General features: G+C 38.3%; 3 protein-coding genes across 9 annotated transcripts; 2 read left to right on the top strand and 1 right to left on the bottom strand.

The window, feature by feature from the left end:
• The first annotated feature begins 415 nt into the window (after nt 1–415).
• Nucleotides 416–7,255, top strand: tdg.2 (thymine DNA glycosylase, tandem duplicate 2). Of its 6 annotated transcripts, XR_013910053.1 has the most exons (11): nt 514–570; nt 790–857; nt 1,766–2,115; nt 2,437–2,636; nt 2,761–2,830; nt 5,067–5,202; nt 5,301–5,383; nt 5,494–5,588; nt 5,670–5,841; nt 6,020–6,176; nt 6,646–7,255. XR_013910053.1 is itself a non-coding variant. In XM_026175130.2 (10 exons), the coding sequence occupies exons 2-10, from the start codon at nt 802–804 to the stop codon at nt 6,124–6,126; spliced, it is 1,269 nt and encodes a 422-aa protein (XP_026030915.1). In that variant the 5' UTR covers nt 497–570; nt 790–801; the 3' UTR covers nt 6,127–7,255. The 6 variants fall into 6 exon arrangements, 3 of the variants coding, with proteins under 3 accessions (XP_026030916.1, XP_026030915.1, XP_026030913.1); XR_013910054.1 differs by lacking the exon at nt 790–857 and having other exon boundaries at nt 416–570; XM_026175130.2 differs by having other exon boundaries at nt 497–570; nt 6,020–7,255.
• A 966-nt stretch (nt 7,256–8,221) lies between these two features.
• Nucleotides 8,222–15,620, top strand: tdg.1 (thymine DNA glycosylase, tandem duplicate 1). 2 transcript variants are annotated; one of them, XM_026175125.2, is made up of 11 exons: nt 8,222–8,377; nt 8,997–9,071; nt 10,907–11,073; nt 11,770–12,056; nt 12,159–12,228; nt 12,487–12,622; nt 12,714–12,796; nt 12,887–12,981; nt 13,404–13,575; nt 13,925–14,077; nt 14,448–15,620. In XM_026175125.2, the coding sequence occupies exons 2-11, from the start codon at nt 9,013–9,015 to the stop codon at nt 14,573–14,575; spliced, it is 1,350 nt and encodes a 449-aa protein (XP_026030910.1). In that variant the 5' UTR covers nt 8,222–8,377; nt 8,997–9,012; the 3' UTR covers nt 14,576–15,620. The 2 variants fall into 2 exon arrangements, with proteins under 2 accessions (XP_026030910.1, XP_026030911.1); XM_026175126.2 differs by lacking the exon at nt 8,997–9,071 and having other exon boundaries at nt 8,228–8,377.
• On the bottom strand, nt 15,186–20,695 carry LOC113026384 (patatin-like phospholipase domain-containing protein 2). The gene is made up of 9 exons (XM_026175122.2): nt 19,660–20,695; nt 18,869–19,101; nt 18,716–18,781; nt 17,812–18,021; nt 17,667–17,727; nt 17,408–17,578; nt 16,508–16,649; nt 16,278–16,376; nt 15,186–16,061 (listed from the first exon to the last, which is right to left on the bottom strand). Exons 1-9 carry the CDS (start codon nt 19,862–19,864, stop codon nt 15,803–15,805), a joined length of 1,446 nt encoding a protein of 481 aa, XP_026030907.2. The 5' UTR covers nt 19,865–20,695; the 3' UTR covers nt 15,186–15,802.
• Nucleotides 20,696–20,802: the final 107 nt, after the last annotated feature.

The raw sequence follows: 20,802 nt of genomic DNA, 5'->3' as shown, positions 1-20,802 counted from the left end.
GTCAAGTGTCTGTCATTGAGGACCAGAAGCAGATCGTGACGTTTATCTAACTACTGGCAATTCTTTGATAGAGAGTCCTCACTCTGTCTTTTTTTTCCATGGACTCTTATTTCCTCTCAATTGTACGATAAATCCGCCTCTGATTTTATGGAGAAGTAATGAGCTTTCCGGAAATAAACCATCTTCGGTTGCAGTACTCTTCTACAGCATAAACTCGTATTGATACACGGCGATAAGTGCCGTCTGTCGCCGCTTAGCGGTAGCTTGCGTTATCTCGCAAAGTTTTAGTACAAGGCTCTATAATAAGTGTTATGTGTCAGATTTCACGAATACAGTTCTAAATGATCTGCAATGTTCTTCTTAGTTTTCTATCGATTATATGACGTCACCGATGCATTTAAAATACTCGTCGAAATCCGATCCCTGCAGTACGCACAGTGACCACAAGGCGGCGGTAAGCATTTCAGCCAACCGGATCAAATCGAAATGTTGAGCGTTTAAATGGTCTTTGTTTTGGGAAGACTCCCAGTCCCTATTTCCTTATTTGAAAGCTAAAGAAATGTATGACAGGTATGTTACTTTACCCATTTACATTTATGTTTGTTAATATTAAATTGCGTTTTTAAAACAACTGTAGAACTTCGAAATCTCGTCAGTTTGCTGTTAGCTAAACCTTCCTGTAGCATCTGCCTTTGTGCCAACAAGCTACTGTGTGCGCTTTACCGCTTACATTTCTCATGTTTATCCATGAGTTTGGCAGCAGAATAAATGTTAATGTATTCAAATAAGTCAACAGTTAAGATGGAAGAAAACCAGTTTACTTCACTGACGGTTCCCTCGGATTATTTTCAGCAGTGGTGAGTTGGTGTTGGAGGTGGCAGGAGGTCTGGGGAAACTTGTCATGTTATCTCCTCGACTCGTTTTCATTTTCATGCATGATGGAGGAAAATAAATGTCATTTGACACTCGACATCATAGCCTACACATTTGTATACTTTATATTTAGGATTGTAGCAACTGATAAGTGTAATTGTGAAGGATAATTGACTACCGTAATCCATGATTCCTGATTAAAGGGAAGTAGGGGTAATTATGTAGGAATAATATGAAACAGAAATACTCTGGATTTAAATTTAGGCATGCAAAAGAAAAACAATACTTGTACAATCTGAATATCTTGATATATTCTGTTATGTTTGTCTGACTAATTTAAAATATTTTTTCTTACATTTTTAACATACCAGCGCATTATCCAGCATTTATTACACCTTTGTTTGCTACAGGCCTTTTTTTAACTGCACTTGTAAACTTTGTCACCTGTAGAGAGTCACGTCAGTTCACGCAAGGTTAAAATGAATAGTTTACACATTTGGCCTCTGTTTGTCTTTGTATCGTCATATTCTGCAAAAGTATCTTCATTCCATTCTAGTCAACCTTGTGATTATTGTAAAAATACACAATTAGAGGTGCAAAAAGGTTAGTTTTTGTAGGTTGCATCATCAGAAATGATCAGTAAACTAGATAAAAGCAATGAACAATAATTGAGGTGCCTGTTTTACATAAAAAACAGTAAATGAAATGCAGAAAATATGAACTAGTGGATGTCAGCGCATGTGTTTTTGCAAGTATTGTGTCCTGTGTTTAAGTTTTATTCACCCACTTCTCCACACACCACATTTTCCTGATGTACCTGGATCCTGTTTCATGTCCTTTTTTTTTTCTTTTCTTTTTTTGCTTAACTTCTTCACGCCCTCATCTCTACTAGGTACCAGTCCAGCCAGCAGTACCCTGAGGTACAGCATGTGGCACCCTATCCCAGCATGGACCATTACACTGAAGGTCCCGTGGATGAGCCTGTCATGGCCGAGCTATCTGTTCACCGGGATCCAAATTTTTATCAGGAACCTTTTTACACGAACTACCTTCCAGCCCCAAATCATTACCCGGAGCAGGTGTCTCAGCAGAACATCAGAGAGCACCAGCAGCACCCAGATCTTGCACTCCTGCACCACCCACGGCATCAACATACACAACACATACAGCATGCTCAACACACACAGCATACACAGCAGCACGGGCCAAGTATTCAGCACCAGCCTTCAGGTCCACCTAAAGGTAATGGAAGATGCTACAATCACAGTAGTTCTTCCCAAGAAGTTTCAGATCTGATGTATTTTAAATATGTGTGCTGCCATTTGTACAAAAAACTACTTTTGCCTTCTGTTTCCCATAGAATAATTTGGAGACATTTAACTACAGTTTAAAGGAATGAGCTGCATATGAACCAGACAAAAGACATCATAAAATACAAATCAAAATTCCTCAATAGGTTGTTCAATATACGTTCTCTGAGATCCTGTCGCCTGTATTTTAATTGTCTTTTTTTTATTTGTTTGTTTTTGATTCAGTACTCAATAAATTCCTCTTCTTTCTTAGACGTGACACCAGTGAAGAAGAAGAGAGGTCGACCTCCGAAACAGCAAGCGGAGGATGGTGAGACACGTGAGGAGGACGACGAGGTTGAGGCTGCCAAAAAAGCCAAGAGAGCTCTCAACCGCTTCAACGGCATGTCAGTGGCTGAAGTTATGGCTAAAACACTGCCAGATGTGATTACCTACAATCTCGACATTTTGATAGTGAGTTATTTTGTATTTCCAGTTTTGTTCTGTGTTTTTGTTTTTTGTTCTAATTGTGATTTAGGTTTGTGACATGGCCAACTTGCAGTCTTTAGGTCTTTAATTATTTTGTGTCTCTCCTCAGATTGGAATTAATCCAGGCCTATTGTCAGCTTACAAAGGACATCATTACCCAAACCCAGGGAACCATTTCTGTACGTTTAAATTCAGTTTCATTACCGACTATAATAAATATGAGCCAGTGTTCATTTTCAGTTCTACCCTGTTTGACCCACTCTGGGTGCATTGTCACTATTGTTTTATAGCTAAGGCTTGTTCTAAGAGACCTTAAAGGTGGCCAAGATGCCAATATGATGATGAAATGCAGCTGAATGTTGTAACTTGTCAGGTTTGAATGCAGGCAACAGAATACATCAAATTTTAAAGAGCTTTTCAAAGGTGAATATTGATGTTTAAAGAGTCAGCAAAACATTTATGCAACACTATTTCTGATGTATCCCCCATAGAGTATTAGGATTTGCTAGGTAGGTTTTTCAGAATAAGGGAGTGTCCTTGAAGTTTTTAGATGTATCCCCAAAAGTTGATTCTGGACGTTCATCTGGATGTTGCGTTTTCAGTGAAAGAGACGTTTTACCACTCATCTAGGTGACTTCTTCAGTCTCAGCTGACTGCAGGTTTCAACAATCTTATAAAAAGTACATTTGTATAATGACTGAAACTAGCACCACTGAATGAACAATGGGCTGGGAGGTTGGTTCCTTGATCATTAATATGCAAATTCTCATGACCACTGATCAACAACCATTGATCAAAGCTCAGTGATCAAAGACCAGTGATCAATGGTCATGAGTACCATTCACAGAGAGTTGGGGAATGTCTGCAATCACAGCATTGTAAATTGGCGAAAGATGTACCCTTAGGCCCCCTCCTCGATTCAGAGATGGTCTTTCCCTTTTCACGTAAATGGCCTCCTTGACTCTGCGCTCAAACCAGCGTTCCTCCCTGTTCAGGATGTGTGCATCCTCATCATTGAAAGAGTGTCCACTGGCCTGTAGGTGTAAATAGACTACAGAGTCCTGGCCTGACGAGTTAGCTCTTCTGTGTTGTGCCATCCACTTCGCCAGAGGTTGTTTGTTTTCCCTGATGTATAAATCCTGGCAATCCTCCTGCCACTTAACAGCATACGCTATGTTACTCTGTTTGTGTCGGGGGACCCGATCCTTGGGGGGGGACCAATTTTTGGCACAGCATGTTTTGGGGTTAAAAGCCACAGAGACATGGTGTTTAGAAAAAATGCGTCTCAGTTGTTCCGATACTCCTGACACGTACGAGATCACTACAGGTTTTTGCTTAGGCTGCAGTTGTCCTTCTCTCCTAGATCAGCTGGAGCTTTTTTTTAGGCGCCTTCTCAGCTTTGACAAATGTCCAGCTGGGATAACCACATTTACTCAGGGCCTTCTTGATGTGATGTTCTTCTGCTTCCCTGGCCGCTGTGTCAGTGGGGATGGTGTTTGCTTTATTCTCATTGCACACGTCACAAGTACAAGGCAACGAAATGCAGTCTCACAGTCTAAGAAGAAAATTGCCACTTTTCATATCCTCCCTGGTGAATTTGATGTGTTGGTCCACTGAATTAATGTGATCCATGAATTGTGGTACATCCTGAGATTTGATTTTCACCCAGGTGTCATCCACATATCTGAACCAATGACTTGGTGGTGTTCCAGGGTAGGATAGCATGTACAAATTGGCCACGATGGGTGAAACTGGGGAGCCCATGGCACACCCATGTTTCTGCCAGTAGAACTGACCCTTGTATTCAAAATAGGTGGAATTAAGACAAAGTTCCAAAAGCAAACACACTTGGTCGATGCCGAGAGTGGTTTTGTTGCTGAGGTTGGGGGCATCCTGTAATCTCTTACAGACTACATCCAACGCTTCCGTGACTGGGATGCACTTTCTCCGACTGAAAACGCTACGTCCAGATGAACAGAATCAACTTTTGTCGATTTACTTACCTGGATGATTGAGCATGCATCAAGACATTTTTAGATGTAGCTACTTAGAAATATTAGCTATAAAATTTTCTGTTGCTTATTTCAACTTCAGGATGTAAAATATCAACATGGATCATTACTTTAAAATAAATATATTTATATATCTCACCTGAAGTAGCTCCATGCTTGTTCTGCAGGCTTATTGCCTTACAAAGTAGTGTTGATCAGCTATGATCATATGGTATAAAAAACAAACAAACAAACAAACAAAAACAAAAAAAATAGCAATGTCTGCTGATAACAGTTCTGTAAATTTAGAGCTTCTACAACTGGAAAACATGATTAATCAGGAGGAAAAAAGCTGGTTTGAGTCCAGTGTTGTGCTAGACGGCCACTTGGTTGTTTTTATACTCAGCTCCTCTTTTCTGTCCAGGGAAATGTCTGTTTCTGTCAGGTCTAACTGACCAGCAACTTAACTACATGCATGACCAGAGCCTGCCAGAGAAATACAGCATCGGCTTTACCAATATGGTAGAAAGGACCACACCTGGCAGCAAGGATCTCTCCAGGTAAAGTTAACTAAAGCGACTACAACTAAATGCAAAACAGACAGTTTGTAACTTAAAATAAAATTTGTCCTCTTTTTTTTTTTTTTTTTTGGTCCTAGTAAGGAGATCCGTGAAGGAGGCCGACAGTTACTTGAGAAGCTACAAAAATACAAGCCATTAATAGCAGCGTTTAATGGAAAAGGTAAAATGATGCAAACAATTTTCTTTTTTCCATTTTTGTTGAAGTGTTTTGATACTAGCACTAGCTGATTGATTTTATTTTTTGAAGGTATTTTTGTGTAAATTTCACAGGTATTTATGAAATCTTCTGCAAAGAAACCTTTGGTGTGAAGGCCAAGAACCTTGAGTTTGGACTACAGCCGTACAAAATTCCCGAAACTGAAACGGTAGGTGGAAACAGGAAATGATTTCAACATAAATCTGCTCAGCTATAGAACAGACTTCATAGCATTTGATGTTCTTTTCAGGTGTGCTACTTGATGCCGTCATCGAGCCCCCGCTGTGCTCAGTTTCCTCGTGCACAAGATAAGGTGCATTTTTACATCAAGCTGAAGGAACTGAGAGACCAGATGAAAGGCCTGGCACCGAGCCGTGAGGTGGAAGAGACAGAGTACTCTTTTGACCTGCAGCTAGCTAAAGGTAAATATCACAGCTGCACAGTACAGCTGAAACATGAGGCATTCGATTGCTATTCCGTCTTTATCTCAGTTAAATTCAGAAAGGGACCTGCTTAAAAAGATGTGCGTCTTTTCAATTTTCACAGATTTATTTGTCTTAAATAAATCATTGACTCCCTGCTGATGTTTTTGTTCTGCAGAGGATGCTAAAAGGATTGCAATCAAAGAGGAGCAGCTAGATCCAGAGTATGAAAGCTGTAGTGCACTGCATGAAGAAACCAGGCACAGCAACAACTCCTCGAAATAAAAGAGATTCAGGGGAGGAGAAAAAACAAGCCTGCCTACTGGAGCACTCAGGTAGTGTAGTTATCATGTAGTCGGAAGTTGATGAAATGGGACAACTAAACAACTTTTATATAAAAATCTAAGGAGATTTTTATGTACTTCTTCTGGCACTTCCTTTCAGAAAAAGAAAAAAAAAATCCAAGTGTGAATTTTAGTAAAATAAAGGTTGGCACATTAGCATTAGTGAACTTTTGTTTGTTTCTTTTACCTAAAGAGAATAATACTCATACAGTGTAGTTTCCCTTCACGGTTTTACTCTGGAACCACATCCCACCTGCAGTAGCTCTGTGCTCCATCAGTGGGGTCTGCCCCACAGCTTGAGAACCACTGGATTAAACAGTTTGGAGCAAATGACATAAAACACATGAAACTTGACAACTTGAGATTGTTTAATCTGTGTGTTTATTCTATCAAAAGTAGCTTACGTGTCCATCCATCCATTGGTTGTTGTTTTTTTTTTTTTTCTGCTTATCCAATTTAGGGTTGGAAGGGGGCTGGAGTCTATCCCAGTCACAGCGAAAAAGGCGGGGTACACCTCGGACAGGTCGCCAGTAAATCACAGGTCTAGAGACAGACAAACTTTCATGCTCAAATTCCCACCTAGGGCCAAATAAGAGTTTTCTTTCAACCTAACCCTTGTCTGTGTTTGGACTGTAAAAGGAAGCTGGAGTACCATAAGAGAACCCAATGCGAGCATGGCGAAAACATGTAAACCCCACACATAAAGGCCCATCCACATTATATGCTCATCAGCTTATAATGATGTGTAACACCTCGGGACATTTGCTCAACAGATACCAAATACCAGCTGACCTAGTAGCCTCACCAAGGATGAGAAGTAACACTGTGAGAGAAGAAGACCTCTGTTCCCCAGACAGTGTCACGCACAAAACAGAAAAGCCCCCACAGCACTCACACATGTGCATGTTTTTGGTGTTATTGTTTTTTAAATACTATTTATTGAATTTTTATTAAACATGTTTCCAGTGACTTATTTTGTATTTTCATAGACTTGTATTTTTTTGATTTATTGACTGTATACTCTGGAATTTCTAATGTGTAAGTGCAGAGTTATTAAATCTGTAAATTAACGCTGGCGTGTTTCTATTCTCTGATTGTTTGAGTTATCATGAGAAGCTATAAATGTGTTATAACCTATAGGAAAAGAAACACAGTCAAGCATTCATAAAGACTGAATAATGCTTATTTTTGAGTTAAAAAAACATATTTTCAAAGCTTGATGAGAACAGGAGCATTTCATTATTTAGAGTTTCTCTCATGCTTCTTGAAAGCCTTGAATGAAATACTTGCATCAAAATACCTGATTCATGATTTTGTGAGAATTTTGCATTTTTATTTTGCACTGGTCTTTAAAAACACTTGAGTGTGAAAATGTTTAGGCTTCTAAAGGGAATAATGAATCTCATTTTGAAAAGCGGGATAGTCGCTGTTAATTTGCATACAAGTCTCCTAAAAACAAGGTCTTAGCAGGCTAAATTTACTGATTTTTGCATAACTCTTGCATCCAGCATGAATTTAATAATGGAGATAATTAATAACTAATAATAAACAAGAAATGTATGTCAATGTAGTCTTTAAACCTGTAAGATGTAATAAGATGCTGCAATAGTGGTAGCTGAGCTGTTACTACTTTATTGTTATGAATCATCTTATCATTTCTAATTAATTCTGTAAAAACAATGAAACTGTCCTCTTATTTTTCCTTGTTTTGTCATAGCTGTGGGACTGTTAGTTGTAAATAAAATATTTTAATACAGAAATGCTGCACCTAATTGCAAAATTAGGGACTGATGTCAACCAATAGACAGCAACCTCACGGAGTTTAAACCGAGCAGCTCATACCAATTCGAAAATAGGGGCGTGTCGTTTTCATTTCTAACGATTTATACCGTCAAATTTGCATTAAAAACACTATTCTCCGATATGCTTATAAAAATAACATATCAAAAAATATTTTATAATGCAAAAATATTCAATAGGGCTATTTTTCCCTATTACAATAACGAACAGTTTTCATATTCATCCCTACATCTTACCCTTAAGATGTTCCGGTGTCAAAGTTGAGTAGCAGGATTGTCATGTCTTTGTTGCATCTGTTCCACCTCAAATGTTATGAATAGAAGTGTGTGAATATATGGAAAAATAATAACCATCTTACCTTAAAAGAAGTGTTTCATCAGTGCCCTCAACAGGTATGTTTTACGTGTAATAATATTAAGAAATTGTTTACAATTTCATGGGGAGAAGTCTTAGTGGAAGCGAAGCCATTCATCCATGCTAAGTTAACTGCCCGGCTAGCCGTTGGCTAACATTAGCTGTACTTGTGGCACGGCTACTGAATAGCATTAAATCTTAGCATTTATATTACCACAAATAGTCATCATTATCTGAATTGATAGCCACAAACGCGAACTTTTACCTCATTGCACCGTATTCTAAACCTGTTTTAAAACAGGAAATGTATAACCGTTTTAATTCATGTAAGCTTGTTAGTTAGCATAGCCATGGAAGAAAAGGGTAAACATTTTAGCAGGTGTATACTGTATGCTCTATTTAAAATATCCACTGTTATAAATACTAAATCTATTCGGCTATTAGTAATTTGACTTTACTTTAATGTATCACGGCCATTTAAGTTATCTTTTGTTGGTGTTTGTGTTTTGGTTTATGTCTTGTACAACTCCACAGCCTGACTAAAGTATGCTGTCACATGCGTTCAATTTCATGTACTGCCAAACTCTTATATGTTAAACCACATGTACATCACCTAGCTGTGTTTCTTCAACATCCGTATTGATTTATTTAATAAAGTCAAACCACCCAAAAGATGGAAGAAAAGCTGAATGGATCACTGCCTGTTGTATCTCCGGAGTACCTTCAACAGTGGTGAGTCTTCCTCCTCACCACAGTGTGGCCAGACTGGACCCAGATTATGTCAGCTGCCCTCTAACTGGCAAAGTGTGATACTATGAAATGAAAGCATGTGCACATAGTTGCCCGTTTGACATTTTGTATTGTTTTTTACATCATTATTTTTAATAATATGCCATTTGGGATCATGAACAATTGTTATAAAGGTGTATATTTTCTTTAATCAGAGCTCAGTGTTCTTATGATGTGATCTGATACGTGGAACACAATTGGGGGAAAAATGTGGTTGTGTTTGATTTGCTAACACAGAGATGTCAAAATCATTTCAGTTCATTTACAGGATTTTTTAATATTCAAGCTGTTGCTTTTCTTCAGGCACAAGAATCAAGAGGGGTTTTTTTTTGGGGGGGGGGGGGGGGGGAGTTTAAGCAAAAACCATAAGTTCAGTTGAATCGGACATATATTAAATGTTTTGAAAAGAGTATAGAGTCAGGTGCCAGTTTTTCTGCTCTACCTACTATATTTAGAAGTGATTTAATTCACAGTAAACCTGCTTTATAGCAGAACCACTAAGGCTGTTGATGTTTTTGTTTAGTTTTAATTAGATTTAATCTGTTTGTGCTATACTAAATAGTTTATGAAGTTGCACTACTGTCAGAAATGCTTGAAATTAAACATGTGGGATCTTGTAATTAGTAGAAGTGAACCAATCCGATATTACGTATTGGTATCAGTCAGATACGGACGTAAATTACTGGATCGGAGAGAAATAAAAAATGTAATCCGATCCATTAAATATCAAAAAAAGCTCCTCACAAAACTTGCGACACGGTGTAACTCGGCTCATAGGCACGTCGGAGCAGTGTGCTCACGTGATAGAGCGGCTGTGTGTATTTGTAGCCTCACTACCAAACCGGCATTTCATCTCCGATGAAGTTATCCCAGAGAGAAGTAAAGCAAGTGTGTAAGTTCATCTCTGAATGTTTGTAAAGCATTCCCACGTTAAGCTTAACAACCGATATATGGAGCGACTGCCTCTTCTCTCTCACTCTCCTGATGCTACTTCAATCGTGAAACTGATTAATGATCAACTGATTGGCTTTTCTGTCGCGAGTCCGTCTCTCTTGTTTGTTTTTGGCCCACTAGGTGTTGAATCTATTTAATTATTCTTGAAAAATAATTTATTTCTGTGCATTTTTTTCACACTGCATCAAATTATAGTTGATTACGTCGATTAAGCATCATGAGGTGGAGGGTGGGGGGTGGTTCCCTTTTTTTTTTTTTTTGCTGGGAGTTTGCAACCCTATTAGTTAGGTTGCTTAATATTTCTGCTAAGTACTCTTTAAAATACCAGAATAGGAAGGATGGAGTAGGTTTAAGTTTATTTGATTGATCAGTATTGCTGAACTATGAAATATTTTGTGGGCAGTGTATTTTTTACATACAGGTATAACAGAATAGCTTTAGTGTTGTTGTTTATTTTAACTTGAGTATGAACTTATACAAAATGCAGCAAGATATTAAAAAAACCGTTTTATTGATTAAAAAACACACTATATCGGACTCATATCGGTATCGGCAGATATCCAAATTTATGATATCGGTATCGGACATAAAAAAGTGGTATTTTGCCATCTCTAGTAATTAGATGATTAAAATCAATGTGTTTGCTCTTTTATCACCACTCAGCTAAATACAAAAAGACCTAAACAAAAAGCACATAGTTTATGTAATCCAGCTAACATCTGTTTTAACTCCACAGTGCATCTCACACAGCCAACTTGATTGTTGTAAAAATACTTAACCATTTTGTGCTTTTGTTTTGTTTTTCTAAATTTCCTCCACCTCAGGGTTCGGTCTGCCCAGCAGTTTCAAGCTCTCCAGGCTCAATATTCAGACGTCATTCCTGAACATCAGTTTCACTATACAGAGCATCAAGCTGGAGAGCCAGCTATGGCAAACATGGTTAATCCGGAACCCGTGATGGATCAGCTGGAACCTACCAACTTGACAAAACGTACTTTGATATATTTATTGTGTTAACACCTAGTTATAAGTTAGGATCAGGGTTTAAAATGGGCTGGAATGATATTCCTTCAGTTAATCTGTAATTTAGTCTGATAGGGGTCATCAAAACATTATGAGTTAAATTGCCTATCTGGGCACTAGGCCTTTATGTTTTGTTTTCTGCTGCATGATGTTCAGCAGGAGCAGGTAAATTGGCTGGAGCTACACCTAAGCATGATGTGCTCAGCTTTAAAGGCTTCCTCCTTCCTACAGTCGCTCAGAGTTCCTTTTGCTCATAGACAGTGACAAGGGAAGTAAGTTTATTAACCAAAGCATGAATATTGTGTAGTCAGTAACTCAGTTGTGTAAAGTATGTATTGATAAGTTGGAGGAAGGAGGAAGCTTTGCTAGGGCAGCTGACCGCAGCCTGTTCACAAAGAAAAATCTACTGCGGGTTATAAACTTTTTCCCCTTGTTGCACTTTATCCTCAGTTTAGGATCTAATGTTAGTTTAGTGTGACAGTCTTACCATTATATATGGTGTTTTTTTTAATAGAATTTATTTGCTGTATATTAGGGCATGATGATATATAGAAATAGTCTGCCAAAACTGCAGTTTAACACCACACAAGAGCAAATGACTTCCAACAGTACTTACATCATGGTCTCTTATCTTTTTTTATTTTTGTTTTCTCAATTCTTGTAGCTCCAGCTAAAAAGAGAGGCAGACCAGCTCAACCCAAGGAACCAGGGGCACCCACACCACCAAAAGTCCCAAAGGCACGAAAGCCACCAAAAGACCCAAATGCACCTAAAGCAAAACCAGGTCCAAAGCCCAAAAAGGCAGCTCCGGCTGATGGGAAACAGGAGAAGATTGATGAAACTTTCAAGAAGGTAAAGAGGAAAGTAGACCGCTTCAAGGGCATGTCAGAGGAGGAGGTCATGAAAAAGACTCTACCAGACCTGCTGGACTACAACCTAGACTATGTCATTGTAAGATTCACTTTTTAGTTGGATAATTATATATTATGTCTAGTTCACTGCTAGACCATAATGTGAACATAAGCGTGGCTAACCTCACCGGTTTGCTTTCAGATTGGTATCAATCCAGGTCTGATGGCAGCTTTCATTGGAAGATGGTTTCCAGGTCCTGGAAATCATTTCTGTAAGTTATGATACTGTAATTATTTTGAGTTGTCTTGTGGTAACATAAAAATGGATCTTAGGCTTCAAAAAGGTTATTGATTTGCTGACACAGTGGTGCAGATTTTTACCTTACAGAATAAAACATGTCCTGGTCCTTTCTCTGTGAAGTTTGTAAATTCTCTTCCTGTATGGAATTCTTCTGGGTACACAGGTTCAATAAAATGTCCGTATTTATTAGCCTTTGGTGCTGAATCACCTGGTCACTTTTTGATTTCAGGGAAGTGTTTGTTTCTGTCTGGATTTACTGATGAGCAGCTCAACCACATGCATGACACCGTCCTACCTGTTAAGTATAAAATGGGCTTCACCAACATGGTGGCCAGGGCAACACCAGGGAGCAAAGATCTTACAAGGTATATGACTGTAAAAGATTTCAGTCATCATATTAGAAAATAAATATTTTATAGGTTTCATAAACCTTTTTCTTTCATTTCATCTCACCAGTAAAGAGTTGCGTGAAGGAGGCAAAATTCTTGTGGAGAAGCTGAAAAAATACAAGCCACTTATTGCTGTGTTCAATGGAAAATGTAAGCCCACCTACTAACAAAGAGCAATAGTTGCCATAAAACAGTTTGCTTAAGTCAGTTAAGCTAATAGTTATCTTCTTTTGTCCACAGGCATCTATGAAATGTTCTGCAGAGAACTGTTTGGTAAAAAACCACAAAAACTCGAATTTGGTTTGCAGCCACACAAGATCCCCGACTGTGACGTGGTGAGAACTCAGTTTTCAGTCAGGTTTTTAAAAGTTTCTTCAGATATTGGTGGAAATGATACAGATACATGCTGTTCTTCAAGAATATTTAAGAAATATTTTCATCTGTTATTTGTATTTATTCAATAAATTTAATAGACAATGTTAAAAGTGTGAAAATAATATTAAGAATAAAATGTCAAAAATGTAGGATTTTTCTAGTATGTTGTTCATAAAGGCTTAAATTTGTAATTATAGGAACTGACCCGAAATTGAATGTGCAAGCCTTTATATTTTGTGTTAGAAGTGATATGATCAACATATTGATATCAAAGGAAATCAATATAGACAACTAGAAAATTAAGAACTGCAAGTGTGATACTTAAAAGTAACTGATACTTCATTCTGAAGACTTTACTTAAGAGTTTATTTCTTCTTTGCAGGCTTTGTTTCTGATGCCTTCATCCAGTGCTCGTTGCGCCCAATTCCCTCGTGCTCAGGACAAAGTCCACTTCTACATCAAACTGAGAGAACTCAGAGACCAACTGAAGGGTGTCCAAAGAAGCACAGAGATCCAAGAGGTCAACTACATGTTTGACCTTCAGCTGGCCAAGGGTAAGCATGACCAGGGCTGGGTGGGTGGGTGGGTGTGTGTGTGCATGCGTATGCGTGTTTGGGTTTTGTTTTGTTTTTTTCTTTTAAAAAAATGTGTAACTTGGCTGTCTAACCTGAATTTCACCACTAAGTACCTTTACAGCGGCTTTAATTAGAAATTTTAATTAAAATTCAATTTTTAAAAAGTAAAACTACTACGCTGTTATTTACCATAGATACTTTCCCTACTTTTAATATTGTAGAAATGCCTCAAAGCCACTAAAATTAGTGAAGTCATTAATTTAATATCCTGTCCATTTTATTAATTTTTTAAAGCATTTTGTTAATTCTTCCCCTTTTATATCAACAGAGGATGCCAAGAGGCTGGCAATAAAGGAAGAACAATACGACCCTGGTTATGAAGATGCCTATGGCGGAGCATATGTCGAGAGAGGACCTGAAGGAAGCCAAGCTGAAAGCCAGAGCAACGGTCACTGCACGTTTTCATCTGCTGAAAATACAGGTAAGTCATTCAGATAGGGTGAGCCTGAGGGCGAGCTCGGATGCACCCAACATTCATCTACAGTCCTCGGCGCTTATGGTTCCTAGTTTCAGGTAGTTGTATTCTCCACCTGTTGAGACACTTGAGTTTGTATGATTTGCATAAATCTGTGTAGTTTGTATAAATTTCAGTTTTTATAAGTCCGTCTGTTACTCAGATGTGAATGTAGCGTTATGTAATTGCACGGACATATGTAATTTGTCTTAAAGTGATGGCACAATCCTGGCCAGGAGCTGGAGTAACCATGAGCATGAACTTTGCTACAGACATCATTCGTTCACATCTTACATGCATAGAAAAATGCTTCTGTTTCTGTGTTCTCCACCCCCAGAAGGAGCGCAGGAGGCGACTGTATCACAAACAGCTGATGGCCAGCTCCCAGACGGACAGTGGATGACCCAGTCTTTTGCAGATCAGATTCCAGACATAGGCAGCGGACCAAAAGATGGTAGCATATGAGGAAAAGGGCTTGCCTGTGCTACACACAGAGACTTGAGCAAACTTAGCTCTTACCTCTTTTTTTGTCAGGTTTTAAAATTCCTTTTTAATTAGTGTCTGAGTGGAATATTAAAAAAAAACATATAGTGGACTTTTTAGAAAATTTGCAGAATATATTTTCTGCACCTTTTTAATTCTTTGTGATCTTGTAAACATATACAGCATGATCGTCTTCACTGCAGTCTTTTTAAATATGTGAAATCAGGGACTTGACAGTAGCCTCTTTCAGACACAGTGCGTTCAACATCGATGGTGCTCTGTCCTGACATAAGTGATGGTAATGTTCCTCAGAGCTTTTTTCACACATACCATTATTCCAGAGAATTTTTTTTGACAACCACATGAATCATTATGCCGACCTTTGGTTTAAGGTGCTTCAGCACCAGTTTTTATACTGTCTGTTTCTTAAAGTGATTCGTAAATATTACTAGGTTTGGCCCAATAAGATTGCCCTTCTGACTTTTAGAACAGAGTGACCAGGGGTGCCCATTGATAAGATGCTGTAAGATGAATACAAATTAATACTTGTCTGAAAGTGGCTAATGATGTGTGACTGTCTTTTCAAAGACAGTCACACATCATTTAAACCTTTGTTTTGCCTTTTTACTGTACTGTACTGTACTGCACTGCACTGCAATGCAGTAAATGAGAACTTTCACATCTGCTGTTTAAACAGCAGATAAGTTCCAGAAATTTTATTTTATAAACTTGACTGATCAGTGTGAGCTTGTGTGATCCTCTGTTTGCAGGGAGGACTTGGTTAGCATTAAAATGTTACATTCATGGTGCTATGAACTGATGAGATGCAAAGTGATGACTCGATGTCAGAGGTCCTGCAGAGGCATCATCTCACCAGCCTTTAAATGTGTTACGAAACATATAATGGGTTTTATTTTATTTTTATTTTGCTTTAGGAATTGTAGAATTATGTTATGTTTATGATTATATCGGTCACACGGAATGACTCATTTGTCCATTAAAATTTACTGATGATGCTTTTTCTATACTTTTGTTTTACCTTTGTTTCAATATCACATGGTAGCTATTGTTCAATCTTTGCGAAGAAAAAGGCTTCCTTTTATTTTCCTGTTGTACATTACAATTAGACTCATGGTGTTGATAAGATGTCAACAAGTTCAGCAAATGCTGAAGTTTTTTTGTTTGTTTGTTTTCCTTTGTTGGTTTCCTTTAATCAATCTTTTTTCCACTTTCTTTATGGTTGATTACACGTCCCTTCCCTGGTGTGTTTAACATCACCTGGCCAGATGCAGTTCTAGTTGAGACTGGGGGCATAAGGTCCATGTTGCCATTGGTGTCCCAGCAGAGATTCATTTTAGAATTTGAGGTCATCTTTGATTTCAGAGTTTGTGTATTTATGTCTCGTCCTCTCTGATTCCTGCTGTCTGAACCAGATGACCTGCAGATGCAGTTATTCTCTTGAGATGCGCTGAAGAATATGAAGAGGAAAAAAACTAAAAATCACACAAAGGATGAGCTTTTCATTAATGTTACCTCCTTATAATATTAGCAACAGATACAGTTTGTTGGAGTGACAAAGACACGGCATATGTAAAGAAAGCCAAAAATGAGATTTAATAATCCTAAGGTTAAATCAGTTTTTTTTTTTAAAGAGGTAAAATTGTGAATTTTTATGTACACATACCTGTTGATGCTATCATTGCTAATACTCAATTTCTGCTTGTAGAAATCTGCAGACCACAGTAACAATCTGCAAAGTGCTGTACAGCTGAATGACACCATGCTGTCACAGTAAAACACAGAAAAAAGAAAGAAATTGAAGTACTAATTGCTGTTGTTAACCCAAGTTCATTCCAAAGCCCAGTAGAGAATAGGATATTAGGGAACTCTCAGATCAAACAGTTCACACTTTACCTTTTGGTAAAAAAGATGGTCAGCTCAACAGGTAAGATGAGGAAGGTAAGTAGATGGGTAAACAAATTCATTGTGAGGAAGTCCCTGTAATGCGGCCTCCAGCTGCTACTGTCATGACTATCCCTGCATGCCTCACATAGCACTAACACAGACACACAAAGGGTGGAAATTACATAAAATTATGTGTCATGCTACCTGTGAGAGACCTAGTGTGTGGTATAAATGACACTGTTCATTCATTTAAACCTCAATTTAATACATTTTACATAAAATGGGAAATTTAAATCATTAGTTTAAAATCTTAAGATTACATCATATTCTGCTGCTCAGTGGACCTGGCAGTCTATATAAATCCACCGAATAGATCAGAAAGACTGTTACAGCCTACCATTTTACTGAAAGCAGAGAGGATATTGTAAAGAAATATTTTATGATTATTTAAATATGAGCTACATTAGATTCCTCTATCTTCTTACCTTGAAGAATACAGCAGTATCAAGATGGTGGATGCAAGTAATGCCCTCCTAATGTAATACTTTTTCAATTTGTTAGCATTAACATATAATCGATTTAACTAAATGTCATTAACTGTCAGAAGTTAATCTTTGAAAAGGCTTTCAGGACCCCTTGTTTAGGTTTGTACACCACAACTGATGTTTTGTGAGTCAATGCAACCACCTCCACTGGGGTTTATCCAGGACCAATGGCCATGAAAGGCGAACATAAAGATGATTGTTTTATGTTCATACCAAATCATTACACTCTTCCTGTTCCATTTCTGTGTCCTCTTTACCATTTGAACCAGCGCTCTTACAAGGACATTTTTTTTTCAATTAAAATAAAGTCTTACAAAAACTTCTGTATATCTGATGATCAGCTCGTCTCATTTGACCTCCTTACCTTTCTTGATAGCCACTGGGAGGTTCTCAATGACTCTGTGGTCCAGATGGTTTTCCTTGTGACACTTCATCATCCTCTCTTCTGCACGACCCACTTCCTTCGTCTGCTCACAGCAAGGAGATTTGGCTCCTACCACTGCACTGCTGTGAATATTTTGTGCTGTAAGCAGATCTGAGACAGTTGGTTGATAACATGTTTTAATATAACTTTATGGTGTAAACCAGAAATGCTAAAGAAAATGAAGGTGGAAAAATCTCACCTTTCTCTCTCAGGAAACAAAGAGCATCCATGTAGCCGTTGTGGCATATCTCAGCCAGCTTCTGCCTCACAAAAAACAAACAAACAGTTAAACATTACTGTACACTCTACTGCTTTAAAGTCGTGAGCTCTGAACATGAACCCACCTCAAGTCTGGGGGGGAGGAAGGATGTACAGACTCGATATACATTCCCTGTGTTGGCCTGAATGCTGACGTTTCCGTAGTGGACTTCAAAGAAATTGTATGACCCTTCTCTGGGGCAAATGTCACTCTCTCCTGAGAATGGCGCCATGGTGATGGTGTTTCTCTGCTCGGACAACGGCATCATGTTGCTCAGTGCTCCATCCACGTAGCGCTTAGAAGAAAGAAAAATGATCAAAATTGATGGCAAGCTGAGATGACGAAGTAGATCTAGTGTGACAAAAACATGTCACGAACTGTCCTCATATACCAAGCAGCCATAGCATTTATAAAGTAAAGGTGGATTACTACTCTCAAATAAAGATCATACGTATGCTGTGTGCTCTGTTTGTATGCTCAATCATAATTTAAAGTGTGCTTGCCTCTTTACCTGTGTGCTCTATGCCACTTACCTTATGTAAACCTTGAATGAGTTTAAAATTAACGTGTGAGCAGAGAAAAAAATTAAAAGCTTTGGCTGTAACAAAGCCTCCAGATATTGCGTCTTTTAGCCAAGAAAGCCATAGACTGTATTAGATGGCCATGCCCACCATAACATCACCGACCGATTAGTAAGGTTATGTTATGAAACTTGCTGAGACTGCTGAGATGGTTGTCTTCGCTCAACTGCAACAGGGCGTGATGAGAAAGGATTTGATATGATATATGAATGATATCCCGTTCCACTTCTATGATTCCCAAATTTACCTGCCTCTGAAATCTGGCAATAAAATGCTCCTGTAGCTTTGAAGCGGTTTTTCTTTCCCATTCTCTATGGTCTATGGCACAGAAATCTCTACTCATTTATTTCAATAATAAGACCAGTAAAAGCAAAGAAAGCATACAAAAAAAAGTTAAGCTCTACTGACCATGCCATGGTATGAAGGTGGAATGAAACCACAGTAAACAGGGAAAAAACAGCTGCACATGAGAACCTGCAAAGGTAAAGAGGTTAGATCACTAGAACAGAGAAGCCTAAAAGATCCCAACAATTTTTCTGTAAAGTCACCAATCTGATCAACCTGAATGAGCTCCTCTCTGCTGGCAAACTCGGACACCAAAACATTTTTCCCATCAGCTATTCGGGTGAGAGACACGCAGAGCCTTCCAGAAGCCCGGAGGTGGGCATCTTCTGGAAGCTTTTCCAGCAGGGAGTCCCTGACTGTCCGGAGCAGGCTGAAGGTCGGGTGGAAAACTCCAAAGGTGTGTTTTCTTGCCTCCTTCGCTGTGGTTAAAATATCAGCACACAACTGTTCTGAGGGAGAAAATGGAGCAGAACCAAATGTTCAGGCTAATGTAGAGAACCAGTGACATTATGATGTATCATTGCATTATCCACATGTCTGTTTTTTATTGCACAGCAGTTGTTTTCCTCTACAGTCCGCTCACTTGACCTTGAATTCTGTGCGACCTATGGAATTTGCTCTCACTGTTGTATCAGCTGTTTGTGTGTCAGGAACTTATGAAATACACTGCCTAGTGTCAGATACAACACCATTTGTTTTGAGATATGCCTGAACTTCATGAATGGACGGGTACTTCAAGTGCAAATGAAAAAAAGACAAAAATTTCATACAAAAATACAACGCATTGCAATAAACATGAATTATGTCACACAAAATGTTTTCATATATTCAACAAGGCATGTAGAAATAAAATAAACTTGCATATTTTTTTTGGTCAATTTTGTGTATGAGAATGATACCAAGAGTTACATTTTATTTATGAATTCCTCTTTAATTTCTCTTTAAGAAACAAACTGTTGAAGAGCTGGACAAACTGTAATCTGCAGTGTACATTAAATGTGACTCACCAATGGGAATGCCAACAGTGAGAGCTGCAGCCACGAGACACCCAGAGGAAGATCCACAAATTTTAGAAGCACCATGAACCAGCTGTGGAGCCCGCTCCAGGATACAGCTCAAAGCTCCCACGTAGTAAATGCTCCTGAATCCACAGCCTGCAAAAGAGATGTTCCACTCCTCGACCCAGTTAAACATCTTACCTGGTTTCTCCATTGACTGTAAGATTAATTAAAACTCAGAACGATATCTATAATATTGTCATTTTGTCAGTCGTGTCTCAGAGTTCAGCTGGTGCATTTAGGAACCTCCCAGGTTTGACTTGACCTGCGTTATCTGCACTACAGTCAGATGTAAACGGGGAGTGTTTTAGCTGGCTATGGTGTGGTATTGCACAACTTACTAGGCTCAAACGTTTCAAAATAGAAAACAAGCTGGAGTTGCTCACTAACTGTAATTTGGCCCGCTGTATGACATGTGATACAGTTTTCATTAGTTACACAACTCCGCACTGTGTACAAAAATATGGGAGGCACAAGTGGGAAAACGCCATGACCATTCTGACTGGTTAGTAGGTGTTTGTGAAGGGCTATAATTTATGAGATACAAAAAAATCCAAGAAACACGTGTGTGTTATATCATATTAGCCAATGAGCATTGTATTAGGTGAAATAAATAAACAATAAAAAATAAATAAATAAAATAAATAAATAAAAAATAAATAAAGTGATTCTATTTATTTGCCCCAATATTGAACATAAATGTGTGACTTTGTTCAAATCAAATATTTGGCTTATTTGTATTGTTTATATCTGAAAAATATTTATGTGGTTACAAGAGCTATAATAGATATTTTAAAAAACAACAACATCAAAATCAAAAATACCATGAGATACATATTTACTTTTACAGCTCCAGTAATACACCCCAGCTCTCTCTCACACACACACACACACACACACACACACACACACACACACACACACACACACACACACACACACACACACACACACACACACACACACACACACACACACACACACCTTTCTATTTATTTACTTGACACTTGGACCTTACATCAAACTGTTCATTTGTTTGTTAATGCTCAAAAGCTCCAATTTGAGCATTATGGCTGTGTGTGAGAAGAATGG

Source organism: Astatotilapia calliptera, chromosome 7, assembly GCF_964374335.1.
Source record: "Astatotilapia calliptera chromosome 7, fAstCal68.1, whole genome shotgun sequence".
Taxonomy (NCBI): Eukaryota; Metazoa; Chordata; class Actinopteri; order Cichliformes; family Cichlidae; genus Astatotilapia; species Astatotilapia calliptera.
Note: the sequence above shows the minus strand (reverse complement) of the source record. Positions and strands in the feature narration are given on the sequence as shown.

What these genes read in the sequence shown, in the direction of transcription:
- LOC113026384 (XM_026175122.2), bottom strand. Translation starts at nt 19,864, where the DNA reads ATGGAGAAACCAGGTAAGATGTTTAACTGGGTCGAGGAGTGGAACATC. An exon ending in CACTGTTGGCATTCCCATTG is followed by an intron (nt 19,102 to 19,659) that starts GTGAGTCACATT and finishes TTTCTCCCTCAG; the next exon opens with AACAGTTGTGTGCTGATATT. An exon ending in CCCAGTGGCTATCAAGAAAG is followed by an intron (nt 16,650 to 17,407) that starts GTAAGGAGGTCA and finishes TGTCTGTGTTAG; the next exon opens with TGCTATGTGAGGCATGCAGG.
- tdg.2 (XM_026175128.2), top strand. Translation starts at nt 769, where the DNA reads ATGTTAATGTATTCAAATAAGTCAACAGTTAAGATGGAAGAAAACCAG. An exon ending in GCCTTCAGGTCCACCTAAAG is followed by an intron (nt 2,116 to 2,436) that starts GTAATGGAAGAT and finishes CTTCTTTCTTAG; the next exon opens with ACGTGACACCAGTGAAGAAG. An exon ending in ACAATCTCGACATTTTGATA is followed by an intron (nt 2,637 to 2,760) that starts GTGAGTTATTTT and finishes GTCTCTCCTCAG; the next exon opens with ATTGGAATTAATCCAGGCCT.
- tdg.1 (XM_026175125.2), top strand. Translation starts at nt 9,013, where the DNA reads ATGGAAGAAAAGCTGAATGGATCACTGCCTGTTGTATCTCCGGAGTAC. An exon ending in ACCTACCAACTTGACAAAAC is followed by an intron (nt 11,074 to 11,769) that starts GTACTTTGATAT and finishes CAATTCTTGTAG; the next exon opens with CTCCAGCTAAAAAGAGAGGC. An exon ending in AGATCCCCGACTGTGACGTG is followed by an intron (nt 12,982 to 13,403) that starts GTGAGAACTCAG and finishes TCTTCTTTGCAG; the next exon opens with GCTTTGTTTCTGATGCCTTC.